The sequence below is a fragment of the Conger conger genome, chromosome 18, assembly GCF_963514075.1.
Source record: "Conger conger chromosome 18, fConCon1.1, whole genome shotgun sequence".
NCBI lineage: Eukaryota > Metazoa > Chordata > Actinopteri > Anguilliformes > Congridae > Conger > Conger conger.
The window spans coordinates 19,825,292-19,847,392 of record NC_083777.1 but is presented as its reverse complement, the minus strand read 5'-3'; the positions used below and the strand labels follow the sequence as shown (position 1 = coordinate 19,847,392).

The 22,101-nt window shown below is 41.7% G+C and overlaps 1 protein-coding gene across 1 annotated transcript in view; it reads right to left on the bottom strand.

Annotated features, from left to right (window-relative positions):
* The window catches only part of LOC133118725 (zinc finger CCHC domain-containing protein 24), a 48,373-nt gene extending 29,766 nt beyond the window's left edge, over positions 1-18,607 (bottom strand). The window contains exons 1-2 of the mRNA XM_061228898.1: positions 18,126-18,607; positions 9,906-10,106 (exon numbers count right to left, since the gene is read on the bottom strand). Coding sequence (XP_061084882.1) covers positions 9,906-10,106; positions 18,126-18,362 — 438 coding nt within the window. The 5' untranslated portion in view covers positions 18,363-18,607. The remainder of the gene's footprint in view (positions 1-9,905; positions 10,107-18,125) is intronic.
* Between the last annotated feature and the right edge of the window lie 3,494 nt (positions 18,608-22,101).

The following is a 22,101-nucleotide window of genomic DNA, read 5'->3' as shown; positions in this document are numbered from 1 at the left end:
CAGAACATTCCACTTTTGTGCGCAGAGAAATCCATTCATTAATATGTAACAAATATAAGCAATATACTGTATATTTGTGTGCTGTCACTGTCAATCCATTGTGAGGGCAGCATCTTTCTCACTTTCTCATCTTTCTCAAAGCATCTATGATTCAGAAAATAAAGATGTCTTCAGAGTGGTGAGTTAGGCCTACACATAGACATCCGCATTATCGATGTGCCCAATACTCTACGCTCCGGAATTTGCTTAAAGGACTTCTAGCAAGGGTTGCCAAAAATGTACAGGTTTACAGGTACAAAATAAATGTCTGTAAACTACGATCAAATTATTATTTATCTTCCTTTTCTCACAGGTGTACTACAGAAGGCGTTGGCATAATCAGTAAGGAACGCAGACCGCCAGTCCAGTCAGCATGCTGAGAGCCAGTCTGCCCAGGTAATGGCTTCCTGCAATGCCCAGGTACTGTGTCATATGCACCGAACGTAGTGTGTCAATGTGTAATAGCAACATGGCTGAAGTTTCATCCATCTGCTGAACCCGACTGACAATGAAACTCATTGTGGTTGCTGACTGACACTGAAATGTTCAGTCCACAAGGCTCATGCATCACTAGCGATCGGGCACTGCATGGCAGGGATGTGCGATCTCTGTATCCATAAACACGCTATCACCATCATGTTTAGCATCACTACGTAATTTTCCCTTTCCTTTCTGGGGCTTTTTCTGTTTTCTTTCACAGTTTAGGCAAGTTGTTTCACTTCCTCAAGCAAATGAGTGGGTGAATACGGAACAAACGCCTAACAGAAAGAAGGTCACAGAGGCACATGCCAGGAGAAAAAAAGAGTATTGGTAAACTCATAACCAGTGAACTTTCACATGCACGGTCACGCAGAGTCAGCACTAAGGTACCACGCGCTGTACCACGTCGCTAAAATACGCAACGCTGCCCCCAGATGCAGGATGACCTGCGGTTGCTTGTTTTCTCTGACCGTCTTTTCTCCCCTGGTGAGATTCACAAAGCAACCGTGACGTCCCTGGAGCTTTCCGCAAAAATACAAGTTCACGGAAAAATAATTGCTCCGGGTTAATAAATAATATCTCTCGCAAATCTGCCGGCCGGTCGGCTGAAAGGTAACGTGGCCCTGGGGACCGGCCTCGCGCGTTTCCTCTCCCCAACGTCGAAAAGCCAAACACCCTCCGCCACACGTCCCTGCTCGGAACAAAAGGCGGCTTGTTCATCGGACGCCGAAGCGTTCAGACGACACGCTGAAGCCTTTTTCTGCAACTGTAGGGTCCTTTGTGATGAACATTCCTCCCCGTTTGTGGCTATGACTCTTGGGCTATCTTGGGTGTAATCTATAGTCAGATTAAATCTGACATGACCGTCTCTATGGTGGAGCCACTATAATAGGGATTGTGGGATGACATCACTGTTGTGAAAGGGGAGCTGGGGGTCCTCCACATCGCCTGAATGGGTGGAGACACAGGCACCGTCATCCTTCAGATCTCTACATTTACTAATTTGTTTTCAAATACATTTAGTCAATGAATTCCCTACAGAATTCAATTCCCCACAAAAAGGACCATAATTTACACCCACCTCTGTGGCTTCATGGAGTGAACAAAAGCAAAACATATTTAAAAAGCAAAGAGATGTTCTGTAGCAGCAACAAAGGGGAAGTGTCAAGTCTGTTGTATCAGCAAACACAAAGGAAGAGTGGTATTCCTCTGCAGAGCACACAGCAGCTGGCAGGAAACCTTTTTTCTTTTCTTTTTTTTGCAATCACTCAGCTCTGATTTCCTTCTTTTGGGAGGACCTGTGCTCTATCCATCTCTCACTCAGTGATTTCAGCTGTTAGCCAGTAGGCTGCCCGCCTGGAGTTTATACATACAAAATTCATTCTCCTGGTCCCCTGTAGAATCCCAGAATGGCCAAACCATTAAGAATAATACAGACACAGTATTCAGAGAAGGGTCATGTGTCTTCAGCCCAATGGTAATATACATTTTGTGTACACCTGCCATGTCAAGCATCAGGTACCTAACATTAATGAGTTAATGAGTTGATGAGTTGTAAAGTGAAATTTAGGAGCACTTTAAGCACATGTAAAGGCAACTGGAGTCACCCGTTCCGAGTGTCTCAAACCCCTTAACTGCATTACACACACCCTGGAGCCTTCTTACTTTACGACTACGCAATTTGGCCTTCATTAGACCCCTGTTCGTTTTTAAAGGCTGAAGGACCTTGCACTTCAGAGCTGTCATTCTGCTGCTTACCTTGACATCTTCAGGCAGTTCTGTTTATAATCCGTGCTAGCCTTACCCTTAATTGAAAAATTAGCACTGGGCAAAACAGGATATGTATGTCTAAACTATATCACACTTTCAGCTCTGTAAAAGTCATAGAGGAAGCAGGGAGGGTTTTGGTCTTTAATAAGAGTTTGGCTTACCTTTACCTTTTTAGCCTCTTGCTGAACGACTGTCCCCTAAAATCCAAGTCCTTACTCTACTTGAGAAATGTTGTTCTCATGCTACCTCCTGAAAACTACCATGGTCAATAGGCGGGGTGCTTGTGCAAACTTGCAAACCTCTGTCAAACTCAAAGCAAGTTAGCACATTTCAAGGTCTGCATGACCACCAAGGCTATTGTCACAAGTAGCCTCAATGTATTCCGTTTCCCCTGTCACTATATGGTGTCCGTTCCCATGGGCACACAACACAATATTTCCAAGATTGGACAAGAGGAGTGAGTAACATGCTTCATGAATAAAATAAAATGGGCTTCAGTCAAGCAGGAAGCTGAGGATCCATGGCTCAGTTACAACAGGAAGTGCTCTCACTGTTTATCAGAGTGCTATTACAAGGACAAACACCTCTGCACAAACTAAAACCTGCATGAACTGCAATGGAAATAATTGCATTTCCCAGAAATTTGAAACTTAAACTAATGTGAATCCATTATAGCTAGATGTCAGGGATGGGCAGTATTTGAAATACATGTTGATTGTATCTTATAGATGCATTTTTAGAAGGTATTTTTCATTTTGTAACAAAATACAGTTCAGTCCCTTAATCATCTAGAGATGGGTGTATGATTTTCAGTCATGTTGATATACATTTTAAAGGCTTGTTATCATAGTCTAGATTATTATCATTTTTAATGAAGGATCCCTAGGACGCAGTGCTCCCGACTTTAAAACTTGAAATGCAAATTGAAGCCTGATCTGCAACAAATCTAATGTGTGAAAAGCTGTTGACACTGCAATGACACAGAAACGTATTTGTCCAAACAGCCCACGCCCACACCAGTTTAAACCATGGGTCAGTAATTCCATTTTAATAGGTTTCATTAGAGCATTATTTTTACATGATTTAATTATGTAACTACCCTGTGTCCTCTGATCCTGACACACTTCTTTCACACAGCTGGCTTTGTTCATGCAGCTCTTGAGCTGAACTCCACACCACCATCGCTACAACCCGGAATCCTCTGGAACATTGCTGTAAGTGCTATGTAGCACAATGGTTTGAGAACTCGGCTTGTAATGTTGAGCCCATAGTCTCAATTACCAGGTGGGCTGCTGCCATTGTACCCTTGAGCAAGGTATTAACCTGGATATGTTCAGTCCATATCCGGCCTTATAAAGGGTAAAGGCTGAAAGATGTGTGGGTTTTTCTAGTACAGAGTATATGCTAAATGGCTAAACTGTGATGTATATGGACTCCACCTTAATCAGTACAGGAATTTTGAAGGGTGTCTATGTAACATCATGTCAAAGTTAGCCACGCACATTGTTTTACACGCACAACACTGTAGATGCTTGTGTGAAGTTTGTGCTGTCTGAATTACCACACCAAACCAGGAAACAGGGTGTGCCTTGATTACAGAAGCTAATTGTTTTCAGGCCACATAGTACAGACACATCGACGATGTAATACACTGGAGAGTCCCTGCGAGATCTGTGCACCCTGTAGCCTTGGGTCTGAACGCTACAAATTCTACAGCGTTAAAAAACAAACCTATGACGTGATACCATCACGTCAATGACTATCCCGACTGCACTTCTCGGAATTAATCGGAAAATCCCGTTTTCTCTTCAAGGCACGGCAGAAAAGGCAGCGAAGCGGCCAGTTCTGAGTGCGTGCGTGTGAAACCATCCCACCCAAACACTGCGAGCGTGGCGCGCAGTGTAGGTCCGCTTCTCTGCCCTGTAATTATTTCCCTTCCAAAATAATTACGTCATTTCAACAGCAATCCTCTGAAACAATGGAGCATAAATAGTTGGACTCCCCGCCAAGTTCAGAGATCCTAAGAGCCGTACTGGGGAGTGTTCTTGGCTTATTCGTGCAAACTAAGCCTCCTTTTCTTGGTTTGTACACAGCATTACAATGTCAGAGGGCCAAAAAATATAAACATCAAAAAATAAGGACAAGTGAAATGCTAATAAATAATCATTTTAATTGTGTTAGCCTACTTATTCAGGGGAGCAAGGGAGTCTACTGGAAATGATCCCTGGCTTCTTGCTAGAGGTCAAGTTTTCTGTGGTTTTGGTAGCTTTGGGATACCATTTGGAATTTTTGGGCTGACTTCCTGGGGGTACAGGATAACAAAATCACACTTTCCACTGAACTTACTGCCATAAATCAGCCCGGCTATGAGGCCTTCAGCACCTGGAAGGAAGTGGACAGGAACAGCATATGGTCAGCTTCTGAGCTCTGCCATGCTTGCATTTCCTCTTACTGCAAACCCCCAATGAGTGCCCATGAGGTTCATGCAGACTGTGTCCTGGACAAATACTATTCTATGTCCACACTGATTCTATGGCACTGCACTTGTGTATCATGGTTGGTCAGTCTTAGTGATTAAGTGTACAGCACAGATGTGGACACCTTCACATGCAACCAAGTAGGCATCGGCTTCCTGCAAAAACTGTCCTATGAAGGTTTCTTCAAAACATCTGCCCTAAGCATGGGTCAGAACTATGACAGCAATGCAACTGCTCTTCTTAATTTTCTTAATTTTTAAGGCGATAGAAAAGACCAAAGTCATAATCTATGCTGGTGACCTGCTTTGAGTTTGATGGGTATCTGGAAATCAGGAAATGGCCATAAGCAATAAGGGAACAATAAGCAGACTCATTTCACAAGGTTATCATGAATTAAGCCTCATTAAAGGTGAAAATCCATTTATGAATTAACTGTATTGGAAGGATCCCATGGATTAGAAATAAGGACACAAGAGTTAAATAACTGTTCATATTACACTTTGGAACAACCTAAAGTTTTTAGGTCACATTTTATTCATTAATACAGTTTTTCCATGCATTGTAATACATTAACAATTGCATAATTATTTTCCAAATTAATCTCATATCACACAGAACAAAGTATTAGTCGACTATGTACAGGACAATTTTGTGTTATTTGCCTGTTGATAGGACAAGGTCTTGAAAAAATATAACATACTAGTCATACTAATACTGTCATTTCCTCCAGTTTCATGCTTGAACCTTGCTTCAAGAAAAGTCAGCAGTAGGCCTAATTAACATAATTTTGCTAAACGAAAACAAGTAAGGAAAAGGTTGATAGCTACAGGAGGCCTGATTAGAGGACTGGCCGACTGGTACAGGAAGTATGTCACTCAACACGAATGAGGCCTCACAGAACTCTATATCACAAGAGGGAAAACATTTAGTGTGGCGAGGCTTCTGGTACTCTAAAACTACACTACTCCAGTTCATGGTTTTCAGTATTAGCACAGAACTGCAGAGGCTTATCCAGCACAGGAAAAAAATACACTGCCATATCTACACTCACTGAGCACTTTATTTTGAATTTATTAGACTTATTGAACTAATACAGGCTAAATATTGCACTGCTGAGGCTTAGTGCTCTGTACTAATGCATGTTAAAGACTCCACTGCTGAGGCTTACAGTGCTCTGTACTAATACAGGCTAAAGTTGTACTGCTGAAGCTTACTGTGCTCTGTACTAATACAGGCTAAAGCTGCACTGCTGAAGTTTACAGTGCTCTGTACTAATACAGGCTACAGGCTGCACTGCTGAAGCTTACTGTGCTCTGTACTAATACAGGCTAGAGGCTGCACTGCTGAAGCTTACTGTGCTCTGTACTAATACAGGCTAGAGGACGCTCTACTGAAGATGTAACCAGCCGATTACATTTAAACTGAAAGACAGTAAAAATTAATCTGTTCATTTGTCATCAGCAGGACAAGTAAGGTGTCCCGAACTCATAACTTAAGGCACCGTGTATAATTATAATTACAGATTCCTGTCTATTTATAGATATGTATTAAATCTTATTCATCTGTAGGAACTGGGCCAACAGAGTCCTTTTAGGACAAGAGGCTTGGTGGACATTAAAAAGACTGTTCTTAAAGGAAACTTGTAAATGTTAGCAATTGTACATCCCACCAAACACTTGAGTGCAGCCAGGTTTTTTTTTCCAGAGGAAAACCCTAAATGCCCTTTAAATGCCAGGATAAATCCATGGGAGTTATTTCCATGAAAGCCTGTGAAGATCAGGAGCATAGCAGGGCTGGCCCTCGGCCAAAATATGGCATTAGGAGTTCTTTTAATAGCCATCGTACCCGTTGCCCTCTCCGTCTAAAACACCCCTCTCCAAAGAACGTGCTGGCAGCCCTCTCACTGCCTCACCAGGGGCTTTTGTGCCGCTACCCAGCAGCCCCTGGGACCATTCCTGCGGCTCGGCGACTGCTTGCTCTCGTTTTCTCCTGCGGGGCTGCGAGCCGGTCACGCACCCCTCACTGACCAGCTCCATGTTTCCCTTGGCTCCTCTCTGCGGTCCTCTAGATAAGGGTCCTCAGACAGTTATGAGGTTCACCTCATCCTGCCTGAGGGAGCCCATAGAAAGCTGCCTTCTCACTGAGGAATTATCGCATTTTGCAATGAAATAATCTGTCCTTTTGCTTGCTCCGGGAGATGTATGTCTTTTATATCTGACGAAGTATCTGACAAAAGGGAAAAATACATTTGTGTAGAGTAAAATAAATGTTTCTTAAATTAATACAGATGGAACCCAGGTTGGGTGTAAATAATTAAAACAAGTGTCAAAGAAGACTGCTGTGGATTTTTGGTTTTAGCTTCATGTTTCTATTGGCCATTTCGAGAATAGTTGGAAGTCCAAAAAAATAGACAACCCCACAGTATGCAAGATCTATTCCAGCTGTTCTGCGGTGTGATTGATTTCACGTAGTTTCCAAATTTTCCTGGGTTTTTGTAAAACATTCATGTTCCAAAGGCCAGCGGAGTCTTGTAGACTCAGTGTACACTGATTGCATTGTTTGGAAAAGATACAAGCAATGACACCGGCCAGGGGTGACGAACAATGATTCTATCACTATATTTATAATAATAGTAGAAATGGTAGTGGTAGTTGTAATTACAGTACATACTTACGCACATAGTAGTAGCAGTAGTAGTAGCAGCAGTGGTAATGGCTGTTGTAGTCATGGTGCTAGGAGTAATGTAATGGTGGTAGTTGTAGTAGTAGTAGTGTTGTTTCAACTATTCAGTGTCAGAAGTACATAGTGCATTGCAGTATTTGACTTGAGTACATACAAGACTCTAAAAGGAACCATTTCCTCTAGATATGCATGAGAAGTTTGACTGTATGTGGCTGATTAATATCAGACACATCACACCTGGGTTTCACAGCAAGATTGCACTTCAGAGATGTATCTCGTACATACTGAGGCACAAAGAATTAAGTACTGTTACTACAGTCAAATGCGTAAAAAGTTAAAAGTTGTGAAAACACAATAATGTAGACTGATAAACAGAGCAATTATGACCGAATGCCATGGCCCTCAACAAGGCCCTTCTTAGAATGGTCCTTGAAACATGAAAACATGAGTCATTTATCCAGAACGTTTGTTTGAGATTAAATGTCTGCAATTTGGCAGAGATTTTGGAGCAACATGCCTGCAACAGATTGTGGCAGTGTGTTATTTTCACTAATAGCTACTTGGCTCCTAATTTGGCAAATCAGTTGGAAAAACCGTCTTGCCTGACACCAGACACCTCTTTCTACAAAACACACAAGATTTGTAGTCTTGTCAACTTTTTTTATATGTTTACAAAGTACACATCCATATTTGAATGTCTGATTAATACAAGTAATTAGGTGAAATTCCACAAGTCTTTTTAAGCTTCTGCACTTCGCCAATTTAGTTTTTAAAGCTGTATGCAAACCACAAAGCGACTGAAAGGACTGAATTTCACTAATGGAGTTTCCTTTCCGAAAATACCCCCATGTCGCACCAGGACAATTGTGCCCCGGTTTCAGGTGACACAGCGGTGCAGCCAAGACCCTCCCGCTGAGACTCAAGCACCTTAAATAATCTCATCAGACGGAGACACAAATGACCTGGACCGCCTAAAGTAAAGAAAAATGTACCTACAGTTTGTCATACAGATCATTTTCAGCAGGGGAAACCCCCCATTCATCTTTCATGCAAGGAGGGGGAAGGCTTATCATTTTAAACCACCATCTGGTTTTCATTGCAGCTCACTGACCTGAGAGGGGACGCTGGGTAAAATCTCACACTGCCTATCAGTCACTGCTGGCCATTAACTGCATGCAGCTTTGAAACTGAAATCCCCCCCACCCCCCAACATAAAAAACTGAGACCTGAGGCCTTCCATTTCAGATCATAACTTGCATACATGTACATCCAAACAGCCTCGCACATAAACCTTTACAAGTGCGCTGTAAGAGGAGTACTTGAAACATCACTTAATATGTACATCAAATTGGGAGCTTGGAACCAGTTTTCTGGAATGTTCTGGAAGAAGTCTTAAAAAAAACAAAAAGTGAGAAGGGGGCATTGCGAAATTGTTGTGCTGTGTGCATTGTGCAGAAGACTCAGAAGCCCATCCAAGCCCGATTTGTTCGTGCTTAGCATGTCCAAACAAGCATTTTCCCAGGGTTTCAATTTCTCCTACTCCCACTGGTGGGTGTCTCTGTAGAGCCTGTTTCCCACCGCACGGTTGAAATCATCAACAGAGCTAAAAAACGTTGTTTAAATCAAGACTGAAAAAGAAACGCTTTTCGGCCCTGATGGGTGGCTCATCCTGCTAAGACACTGTTCTTGTGTATGGAGAGGGCTGTTTGCTTTCACATGCATTTACTTGTAACTATGAGTACCAATTTGCAGTTGAGCATTCTAAATTGGGTAGAAACAGGAAAACTATTAAAAAAGATAAAAAATAATGCTTTCAATTGTTGTTCATAAAACCTCAATTTACTTGCAATTTGGTTTGATTAGACAGCCTTTACATGCAGCTGTAATCAATAAAAGTCAAGTACAGGTAACATATAATCACATTATGAAACACAACATTACACCACCTTCGTTGAGACGCCTCTGAAGCAACATTACTTTGTTTAAGGCACTTAAATATTATGGGTATGGGTATAAGCATGTGTATGTGATAAACATACTCACGCATGTGATATGTCATTGCTTTCTGAAGGCATTAATTGATATCCATATTTTCTAAAACAAAGATAAGGGATAAAAATTCACTGCAGTTTTGGAGCACCTGTGTTTACCTACTGCCTACAGTTTTATCAATTTTGGTCGATGCTTTTGCTTGTGATAACCTTATTTACATTGAGCCGGGCCTGAGAAAGAAATGTTTGCTTTAAAGCCGTGTAACTGTTTCTTTACACACGGAGTGCGAGATTACGTAAGGTCCTCGCTTGCTGTTCAGGGGGGCGGCCTTTCCCAATTAACACGACACACGTGAGGAAACACAGAGACGGCCTGTTGGAAAAGTAGGTCAGAGGTCCCGCCGGCCTACTGTACATCACCGTGACCCGGGCCAGGAGCTCCGGAGAACAGAAGCGAGCCTCTTACCTGGGGGCAGTCTTTGATGTAGTGTCCCTTGTTGAAGCAGAGGTGGCATAGGTAGTTCGGAGGGGGTCTCTTGCTGGGCTTCCGCGACTCCGAGGAGAGGGAGAGGTCCGAGAAGTGGTCGGTCAACGAGCTCAGCCCGTCCGCGATGTTGTTGAGGGATCCGTACGGTGAGCCGCCCTTGTACAGGCTATTGTTCAAGGCCTGCAACGGTTAGAGACGCACTGTGAACAATAACCGGCGGTGTGTCGATATCAAATGTACAGAAAAAGACATGACCGTTGGGTAGTCATAGTAACGATACAGTATACACGGACATATGCGGTATAGATTTTCTAATTCTGTCAGCAGCACACATGGCAATAATTTCAAAAATGAGTTCCTAAACCTCTAAGGTATAATATCCTATCGAAATGACAAAGAAATGAACGGTTGCCTTCATGAACTGATTCATTTGAGTCTGCTGTATGGGAGTGTGGCGCATGGTCCGATAATTGATGGCTGCTCAAACTATCCAGGGGGCCACTTCTGTGTGCGCTGGCTTTTATTAAAGCCAATCTTACGCTCAATTAACGTAGTTACAAACATGTGTTTAGGGTCCAGTGTCTTTTTTTTCCCTCCCTTAAAAGTATTAACTCAGTGGATGTTTGGCTCGTTGCCATCTGCATTGTCTTTGAAATCTTCATTTCCACAAATGGTTTACTGTAATTTCAGAGAGCAGGTGTCAAAGGCGCAATTTACAGAGGAGAGGCGAGCGTACCCTCTGCACTTTTACAGTACCCTCTGCACTGCTGTATCATAAGCTTAACATTAGCCCCCCACCCACACCCATGACACTCCAGTGAGCCCCCCACATTTGACTGTCCATCACTTACAATGTTTACTAATCTTTTGCAATGGAGCACATTCGAGAAAATAAAAGCGTGAGTTGATCTGACTGATTGCAAGCTCTCGGATGTAACTGTGGGACACTTATCCTGCATGGCATGCAGAGCTATTTCTGATATAATGAGGCCTTGAGAGGGTAAATATTCCCCAACAGACATCAAAAGTGTATAATTAAGAGCACTTAACAGCTTGTTACAATTCAGGGGTTGCAACTGTGGCTGGAACAAAAGCCAGCACACACAGACGAGCCCCAAGACCAAGTCTGAAAATCCAGTTAAACTCCACTAGGAGAATGCAGGAGGGCACGCGATCAGGACACAAGATGGTGGAAAAGTGAGGGGTCACCAGGGAAGGGAAGGAGCGAGTAAAAACGTGTGAAGTGGAAAAACGAAACTGCTTTCTACTGAAGCTTGCAAAATGTTGTCACCGGTCAACACAAAATTTTGGGAGAGGTGGTCACAACTTTTATTTTTGGCTCTCTCTTTGTGACGCGAAACAAAATGACACGAAACAACACTAACACAGAGCAACACTGATTAACTTTGGGCAGATGCGTTGTGAATGAAAATCATGCCAGAGAACAGACCCCCTTTTTTCATGCTTTTTCTTGTTCTGTTTCTATTCTCCCATACAATCGACACTATTGTACCATCGAGCAGGAATCAGCTGCACCACACGGAATAGCGGAGACAGAGCCTTATAAAACACTGATGGAATTTCATTCCTACACTCTCAGAAAAAAGGGCTTCCTTGGTTTCCACATAGAGAAACCCGTTTTAGTTCTTTATGGAACCCTCTATCATAGGTGTGAAAGCTCCCAGAAAAGAACCCTTGAACTAGATTGGACTTTTTGCATGGAGTTCCTTTTGGAATGGCTCTCAGAAGTAAATCTACTAAAAGTGCCAAAAAAGGCTCAAATTCATGTTGCTGGGGTGGTACCCCTATAGGTGCATTCAATTCTATGTATTCTATCATTTTGACCTTTTTTGCTTGGAAATGTGCTCATTTGTGACCTAAGAGAACATTACTGTACTTTCAGTACTTTCATTTGCAAAATTTGATCCTTGAAGAACGAAAATTTTCCTCCACTGTCATTTTATTTCTGAGAGTGTAGAAATGTAGTCCCCCAACCCAAAGTGATAATGCTGAATGCTTGTAGTGTCACAAGTCCACCATACAATACATAGAATGTAAACATTACCAGAGGGTTTTCTGGTTTGAATCTTTGCACAGGCTCTTAAAACTTTGAACAGGTCAACATAAATAAGTACCATGTGCACATGTAGGCTCGGAGGGTCTTTTAAAACAAATGCGGTAGTGTGTGTTTTCAAGTAATGTGCAGCATACTGCAACTGCTCCCAATGAGGAAACTCTTGAATACAAATTCTGTTCCAAACATAAACCAGGGCTGACCAGTTCTTCAGGTCTTCTAATCTGTTGAGATTTTTAATCCTAATCCCACTTTAGTTTGCATTTACAGCAAATCCCTACATACTACATGCAAATTACTGCGGTGATCTTACACAAACCACAAGAGAACATGGTAGGGTTTCTTTGCTGACTTAATATTTCATGTAATTGGAAACTAAATTTGAGTGCATATGTAGGAATTGCACAATGCTGGAGAATACATTCTCTACTGCTGCACAACCAGTACACAGAATGTTTATCTACTAAAAATCACATGGATAATATAGGCTATATTTTTGGGACTTAAAATAAAACCATGCTCATGTATGCATCTGACGATAACACCTTAAATGTAATTTATTGGTACTGGAAAGATTATGGCCAGTATGATAAGGTGATATGATGCCTCAAAATGCATGTCTGAGGGGTGTGTCCTTAGTTGTGCTGCTGACTTTATTTATAATTCATTTTTAATACATTTTTGCCAGCCAAATTTATAAGCAAAGCTAAATATGAGTGAGACTCGTTATCGCATTACAGCATTAAAATGTATTAATTAATTAAGAAATGAGAGCCACTGCCATCCAATCAAATATTACAACTTGTAACACCGTCACCATAATAAAGACGGCTTTGTCTGAGTTTATGAAAAATTGTCACTGGATTATTTCAGATCGGTACCATTTTACTCAGAAGGCAGTGGACTACAACTCAGTCTATGGCTGCGATTCTATCAGCATTTGTCTTCTTCGTAACTTTGACTTGCAAATAAAAAGAATTAACTAATGAAATATCCAAACTCTAAACAAATGCATTTAAACTTCAAGTTTAGGACAAAAGTTCATTTAATTCAGGCCTCACTACTTTCAAGAGCCTGAGAATGACATAATATGACATCATTTGATGCCATTCTGGTGAGATATAACCACGTCTTGTGACTGATCATTGATCTGACAATTCTCTGATGACATCCTCCAGCCAGAAATGCAACAATCGTGCAAACACCACAGAAACTTCAGCAAACCATAGCAAATCGCACACATAAGGCTAGAATCAGTGAAGAACTGAACCTGACCCAAGGTTTATGGTTTTCTGTGTTTGAATGCTAAAAGCAGGGATTAAATTGCAGTGCATTCAGCAACATTTCCCGGAAGAGAAGAGATAGCTGGCACGACTTCTGCCACTTTCTAAACTAAGTAATAATGAACCGGAAAGTACCATGCTGCCGCAGCAGAAATTGAGTTAAAACAGCTGCGTTATGGCATTGTCACGATGTTGAGAAAGATATTGCGCAACACAGACTGCGTAGCCTATGTCCTAGAGGAAATTAATTCCACCGACACCGGTGTCATCATGGAGAAAGGAAACACACGGGACTGCCAGGTTCGCGGCTACGGCAGTTGGCCTTCGGTGGTCCTGACTCTGCTGGACTGGTGCTAAGCTCCACAGGGAAGGGGGCATGATATCACCCACAGGGAGGCCTGTGGAAGTCTCACTCAGCCGCGCCTCAACACGCCATGAACGTGCAGCATCAACCATGAGGTACATAGCAACAACCGCCTGGAGACGCATAGTCCAGCTGCAACACATTGGGGAGGGGCGGGTGGGGCGGGTGTTAGGATGATTGCAAGGGCCATGACTGGGCCCCCAAAAATTACAGTTGGATTACAAAATAGCGCCCAAAGCAATATCCTCGCCCAGAATTCCTAGCCATGGCCCCGCCTGGCACAGACAGAACACTGTGGCATCCTGGACCTCAGCACTCGTGCAGTATCCGCCAAAACTAATAAAGTGTGGTAAACTAGTGCACAACATGTTGCTGCTTCTCATGTCATTTCATAGATTTGTCACTGACTAGCACTAATATATTACTAGTGGTGTAGTACGCTAAATGCAAATGTGTTAATTTAACTTGCTAACTACTTGGTATTCAGCAACATTGGCTATGGTGCCTAAGAGTTACTGAATGTAATGTAAAACGAATAGAAGTAAAACTTTCCCTCTTATAGTGAGTGTAGTGTGGCTGCAGCAAAAGGCCAGGCTGACAGTTGTGGCATTGTGTCTCCACCAATCACAGCGATGTAGTCCGTTTTGTGTTAAAGGCCTACAACCCGGAAGCTCTGCTGAAGTACTGCAGAGGGATAATAAGCAGAGGCTGATGATTTATCACTACATCATTTAGGGAGGATCTCACAGGCTGATACCAGCAGCACATCACTCATAAAATTAATATATCCACCATAAATACTCCCCACATCTGCACTGCATAACTTACAGAAGAACGCAGAACAAACGCATAATCTCAAGATGACACACACTTGGCAGCGTGTCGCTAAAATAGCTTTTACACAAAGAAATGCACCCCTGGCAGCATCTGTTCACCATTTACATGTGTCCTGTAACGTGTGTGTCTGTCCAATAAAAACAGTGACCACATATTGCTTTCAGCTGGGAATTCCAAATGCTGAATATCAGTTTCACATAATGATTTAACACGCATTATCATTAATTGGTAGTAACAGTTACTTGCATCAATTGCAACAGAACATCAATTACATGAACCTAAATACCAATCTTACAAAATGAAATGAGTTGTCTCTCGGATTCAGGTGGACTAATAAAATTGTCCAAAGTAATCTGTTTCCTGAAGTTATTTGAGGTTTAGACTAATTTGTGGGTTCTATAATGTGTCCAAATAGACTGTAAAAACCAGGTGAGAAGGGAAACACTAAATGTAATGCTTGGGGCACCTGAAACTGTTTTCATTTTTTTCTGCGCCGACTTTTCTATTGGCTGTGAGCTGACTGGGCGGAGCCTCTGCCCTCTGTGACCGTTGTATTCTTCCCCAGTGTACAGGAGCTGGACCGAAGCGAACCACTCCATTCAGGTTCTGAAAACCAGCGGGGGACCTTTTCAGGCCACCGGGCCTCATCCGCTGCCCACTGACACCGAATCGGCGTGCTAACACACAGGCACTATACCGCAGCACAAGGGGAGCTTATTCAGCACCCCCCTCCTCTCCCACACGCCCCAGCACCGCCGCACTCCTGCTGTCCGTTTACCCCGCCTCTTTTCATTCGCTGCCTGGTTTCTCATGCACGGGGATAAAGCTCCGTCAGAGGGGGACAGCGGAAATGTGCTGGTGGCCGCTGGGTCTATTTTTTAATGACTGTGTTCGCAGTTCTACTTTCTCTAACGGCGCTTAACCCCATCCGCTCCTGTAATAACAATGGTGGGAGCAGACTGGTATTTTCCGCCTGCAAAGCTTGAGGAAATTAGATGTATCCAACCAGGAAGTGATTAGCCTTAAGTAGTTCAAATTATAGGCTATATACGCTAGGATTAATTCTGAGGTGTACAGAAACATCATATCTGCTCACATACAACCGAATGCCTCAAACCTCATTGGATGATGCTTCACCGTGCAACAGGACAATGCCCACAAACATACTGGTAAAGCTACCAGCTCTAGAGTGGCTAACTCAGTCATCACCCATTCTGAATCCCATTGAACATGTGTTTCTGCTGCTGAAGACAGGAAAATGCCACAGAAAATAACAGGAACCAAAGATGGCTGCATTGCAGGCCTGGCAGAGCATCATCAGGGAAGATACCCAGCATCTGGTGATGTCTATGGGTTGCAGACTTCAGGCGGTCACCGAATACAAAAGATTTACAACCAAGTACTAAATATGAAGACTTTATTTCAGATTAATAACTTGCCCAGTTACTTTGGCTAAAATGGGCAGACTATGGGCTGTATTACCTACAATGATGATCCGATACAGATGTAAATTATTATAATAAATTAATTACTGTTTCCTTTCTAAACCAATGTGCTGTACAGAGCCAAAACAACAAAAATTGTTGCTGTCCAAATACTTACGGACTGCACTGCAGTTGCTGCAGTTGCCCCAGTTCAAATTTTCAGGATTTTTTTTTTTTTTTGCATTTCCCATTTTTAGTCTAGGCCTTTTGAGGGCCCCCAACAACCCCATTCCCCCCTTCCCGGGCCCTCCTGGGTAGTCAGTTCCACTGTGATGCCCCTGTCGACGGTGCAACACCTCTTGGCCCAAGCCTGGCTCCCGTGTTGGGCAGTAGCCCCGTGGGGGCTGGGGGCCGAAGGACACTGGATCAGCAGCTGTCTCAGGAAGTTGTTTGTATAAGCCTAAGTGAGGGGGTGGGATGGGGCAGAGTCACTGACTGCTGGGTTTAAGTCATGCACCTCCCTTATCTCACAGGAACTTAATCTTTTCCATCTCATTAAACTTATGGACCTACTTTATACATACGACGGTGTTGCTGTTTTAGCATTTAAGAGAAATTTCCATACATTGTGCTTTTCCAACTATTCAAACTGCCATTGTTTTCTCCTTTAAGACGTTAACAGGCCTCCTGTTTATGAAGAAAAAGTGAAGCATTCTTTCCATTACATTCGTTTCAGTCTGTGTTTTAACGCCCTATAGTTTTGTCTCATCAATTTTTATTTTTATTTTTTATTCAATATAATACTTTATGACTGGCTATGTCTTGGTTGTCACTGTTTCTACTGCCGGGTGTATAGTGTATTGCATCATATATTCTTCACATTTCTGTTATACAAGTTTAAAATGCCTTACTGTACTATCATTCATAACAGTGCAAGTACAATAATGATATCTTGCTTGCGTGGTGCAGAATAGGCTATCAGGTATGCACATTGTTAGAAAATACATGTTCTGCAGTTCTGGCGTTGTTTAGGGACTATTCATGGATAACAAACTTGACATTAGTCACAGTCACAACAAGACACAGTCCTGCTTGGATCAATAGGTGTAGCAATGGACTGTTATTTTAAAGGAAGTGGTATCTGCATTAGCATACTATTTTCAATAACACTTCATCCGGTCCCTTCCGATGCATCTACATGACAGCGTCGTCTGTCGTAATTAGACTTAATTCATCGTGTTAACACTCATCTGTATGCAGACCACATGCCCAGACGCTTCTACGTGCTATCCATTCTTCAGTGACCACCACCGCATGCGCACGTCCATTAAGAATTATTCCCAAGAGAATTCAACAGGAATCTACAGAAAATACAGTCCTACATGGATACTCGCAGTTGCCCCGCCGGAAATTTGGCAAATTTGTTTCGTGACTAAAATTCAGTGTCTGGCGTAACGTTTCACCACTGGGCCACTTTCTAAGAACCGCGCGTATCTAAACGTCACTTAAATCCCAAGTGCATCTAAACAGTCAAATTCTGCCGTTAAATTGTTCGATCACTGAAGTAATCTCTACACTTTTTAAAATATCTAAAATTATCTTTTCATTTATTAATTTTTAACATTTATTTTTGCTGCCGTAGTATAGGCTAGTACTGCGACACTGAATGTGCGACAACGCCGCTGTTCTGTTGTCAATATTATTTCCCATGTAAAAAGACATTGGCAACTTAAATAATACGAAACGTAGGCTATGCAAGCAAACTATGATATGAACGGATCATTCTTAATGCACGTTTATGGCAATATTTGGGAATTACCAAGCAGTTTCAAAATCTGAAAATCAACTGTCGAGATTGAAATAGATCGTGGATTATACAATAATAGCACACGCTCTATTACAGCTTTTTTTGTTTTGTTTTGCTACTTTGTAAGTAACCTGGCAAATACTGTAAGAGATAGATTGGCTATATTTATTGTAGTCATGGTCAGGTTTTGCGATTCATATTGAGAATATCATGGCGGTCCTGTCACTTGCACAAATGTGCATGGTTTACTTCAAATATTAACCCAACTGAATTGTTTGTAGAGGTATGAGAGTAAACATAGTTCAGCTAACGTGGCATTTAGCCTACATTTCTTCCGTCATGAAACCAGCAGCCCACCCCAAGCATAAGCAGAACAGAAAGCAAGAAACACAACTCGTAAACTCACTAACCTCGTTCCTTTGCAGCTGAAAGAAGTTGTTGAGATAGTTGGAATTTAGAGAGGAGCTTAGGTCGGCAGCGGGAGGCTTGGTGTAGTTCAGATCCGGATGGGAAGAATTAGTCTCTGGTCTGAATGCTTCAAAGGCACTGGTCTGGTGGGTGTCTTGTAAAGAAAGATATACCCAGTTTAAGAGCTGTGCAGGCTGGTACACAGAGGCACTGGTGTCTATAGCAGACAGCAAGCTCATCTTTGAAAGGCTACTTGCTTCTCCACCGTTACTTCTAGGTAAATCACAACTTCGGAATCTTGCTGTAAGTCACTTGAATTTGCCTTCCAGTTTCTTGCTTTCCCCTCCCCGAAAGTCTTGCCTTTCTTTTTCTTCCCGATCTCAGCGGCGTGCAGGGATTCCGATCCCTAGTTTATGGTTACGCAAAAGCCATAGCTGTAACATGACAGTATAAAAAGTTTTTAGCCACAGCCTAGAGTCCGCTATCTCCCTTTATTTGCGCTGTAACATCAAGGGGCTCATTGCATATTCTGGAGAATGTGCAGTGCGTCACAGCCCAAGCAAGCAAATGGGAGGACGATATTAATCTAATTTGCATAGTGATGTATTCATCTTTGACGTAACTGGACACCTACTTTCATTTTAATAACCATGTTGTCCACCCCTTAACCTAGGGAACCATTGGCTTAGCTGGTGAATATTAATGAGAACAGCTGATCGGGCATCGCTGCAACCGCTGCACTTCAAGAAAGCTGTCAAGTCAGTAACAGAGGTGCAAATATGTTAATTTTTTTTCAGAGTTGTCGAAAGACGATACAAACTATATTTAGAACAAATTTAAAAATATTATTTTAGATTTTTTTGGTTGGCAGTCACATCTAACAAATAAAATGTGTTCATTGTTGTGTTAGGTTTGTGTCACTAGTTTGGCTAGTTAAAATATAGTCATATATATCCATTCACTTCTAAACAGTATCTTTCAATTCAATATGCAGAACACTCTTACATATCATATAGGCTAAGCAATACCCTAATTCTACATTACTGCAAGCCTAATTGATCGCCTCTCACCTGTTGTGCAACAATCACATCTAGCTAAATGTTGCTGTTACAGTGTAATTAAATGCTCTTAAGTCCAATTGATTTACTTCTCTTTTTTTCCAATGCAGTGAAGCACTATAAAGGCTCTTGAAAGCATTGTAAAATGTAAAGTATTAACAAATTATGTCTTTTTTACAGGCGGTGGCCTGGAATGTAAGCTGCCATGTTTCACAGATTTCACTGAATGGGGTAAACAAATGGTTTTGTTTGTTCAAGGACGGAGGTGAGATTCCCAGGCCCCCCACCCCACACCCCCACCCCACACGCACCCAAGAAAGACCACTCCCCCTCTCCACTTCTTCGACACAGTCTGAATGTGATTGGTCCTTTGTGCTGTTGGGAGCTGTGGTGGAGGCCAGTGAAGCGCTCACCTTTGACGTCTGTGAGTTTGGCATCAGTTGCAAGCCCACAACAGGAGCTTTCTCACATCTTAATTTCTCTCTTTTGGTTTCATTTTCTATGCTAAAACTTCTGTGTTAAAACAAACTTGAAGCAAATGGCAAACTGTAGCTTTCACGTTATAGGAGAGTTGGTAAAGCCTTGTGCCAACAACACAAGGGCTGTAGTAGGTTTGATCTCAGGGGACTACATAGACAGAAAAATATACATTCGTAATACTGCACATTACTTTGGATAAAAGCATCTGCTAAGAAGTATGTGTGTGTGTGCCTATGAATAAACTTCACTTCTGGACATTATGCAAACACCAGTGCAAATATCAGGAGTAAATTTGCTGAAATGCTTTTTTGTTTAACTTGCATATTTAAACAAATCATAGCTAGGGCCATGGAGATAGCCCTGGAACATAGAATCGGGGTTATCAAAGTACAGTTAAGACAGACAAAAAAACAAACCTGAGACTAAGGAACAAAAATGTGTTCACATGGCTGAATGACTTCTGGTTTAGCTCCAGTAAGTGGATACACAGCTGCCTGTCTAAAGCAAAATGAAATAACTGTGCCTCGAATAAGGAACAGAGAATAGAAGGAATGCTGGGTTGACTATCTGTTTTATATATAGGCAATCTGTGCTTTTACTGAGTGTAAGCACAAGCATGAAAATTTCGCATTTTGGACGTTTAGCAAATACTGTTAACCAGAGTGATACATTTTTAGGCAGTATAGATTTACATAGCTGGGTATACACTGAATCAATTAAGGATAGGTACAATATGTTGCATGAGTGTATAGCAGCAGTGGCCTCCTGGGAAATGAGCCTGCAACCTCTGGATTTCGTAAAGTAAAGCTTTATCCTGGTGGTACAAATGAAAACGCCCCCTCCATCTCCAGTCAACTCATTACTTGCAGTTTAGTTTTTTTAAATAGGTAACTACATGTGTGTATGTTATTATACCTAGTAACAATGTAATGCATTGTACTAACAATAAATAAATAACTTGACTTTTGTTATGCCTTAAAGAAAATGGACGTTCTAGGCAAGTGGAAACAGCAAAACTACCTGCCACAAAAAACCATAATGTGTGCAGAAGTAACATAGTGCAATATTCTAATGGAATAACATATTGTACAAACATTTTCTGATCTTTTGTTCATTCCATAGTCAAAGTCAGTTAGATCACATTTTTTCCCCATTCTAATGGTTGAAGTGAACATTAACTGAAGCTCCTGACCCGTATCTACATGATTGTATGCATTGTACTGCTGCCACACAATTGGCTGATTAGATAATCACATGAATAAGTAAGTGTAATAAAGTAAAAACGTTCCTAGTAAAGTGCTCGGTGAGTGTATATACTGTTAATTTAAGCGCATTGAATGCAGGCTGCAAACCTTCCTGTCTGATTTGGGCAATGCCAGTGAACAAACACACTTGCTGATTGGGGGAATAGATGGGTCAGAAATGCAGGCTTGTAGCTCTAAGAGCAGATGACTGAAGTACTGCCAGAGCCTGGAATTAAGTGTGGAAAAGTAAAACGCACTGGCCTGCTCTAATTGCAGATCGACCACAATGATCCACATTAACACACAAGGCCACTGCTCAGATGAAACCGTTTCAGAGGTGCTGATGTCATGTTCATGTACTTGCATCATTCTGCAGGAAACATGATCTGATTTATACATGTCTGGCTGTAAACTGCCTTCAAATTAAGAATGGAGATTTGTTGCAAATTTCGTAGCGTTCTTTTGAGGAAGGCTTTAAATGATTTGAGCCTCAAGTTGAAGGCTAAAGGGGGGAGGGGTTGGAGTCAAAAAAGGAACCTGCAGCTGCTCTCTTGAAAATAGACATTCTGTTTTGGATCTGTCCCGTATATCAATATATGATGTAATTTAAGCAGAGGCTGAGAGGTGTTGTAAATGTAGCTCGTAAACCTAAGAATGACAAGTTACCCTTTCAGGACATGCTTTCTTTGGTCCATCAGAAAATAAAACAGAGGGTATGACTTGAGTTGGATGTTGCGTTCATACATTTCTTGTAGACATGGGACCAGCTAAACATTTTCCTTGGGGTTCAATTTTCACATATTTTATTCCCTGAAATTAGATAGAAATAGAAACCCTAAAATTTACATCTGAAATTATATATACATATTAATAGATAACTGAGCGGTAATTACTGGTTGTTCATTCTGGGAATAGGCCTAGCTATTGCTTTGACTTGTTCTATAAAACCATAAAAGGGCAAAGCATCAAATAGTGCCTGTGTAATTGCATGTCAGAATTACAAAATAACACAGAAAACATAAGATTTTTTATCTCACTCTACACTGTTAGTCTGTCAATCTGTGTCTTTCTGAAAAAGCAAGTAAAAAGCTAGCTATATGGAACTAAAAATAGTGTTGTACTTTGTACTTTGATGAATAAGGACAAACTTATTCATCAAAGTACAAGTTACACACATACAATCTTTAACATGTCAT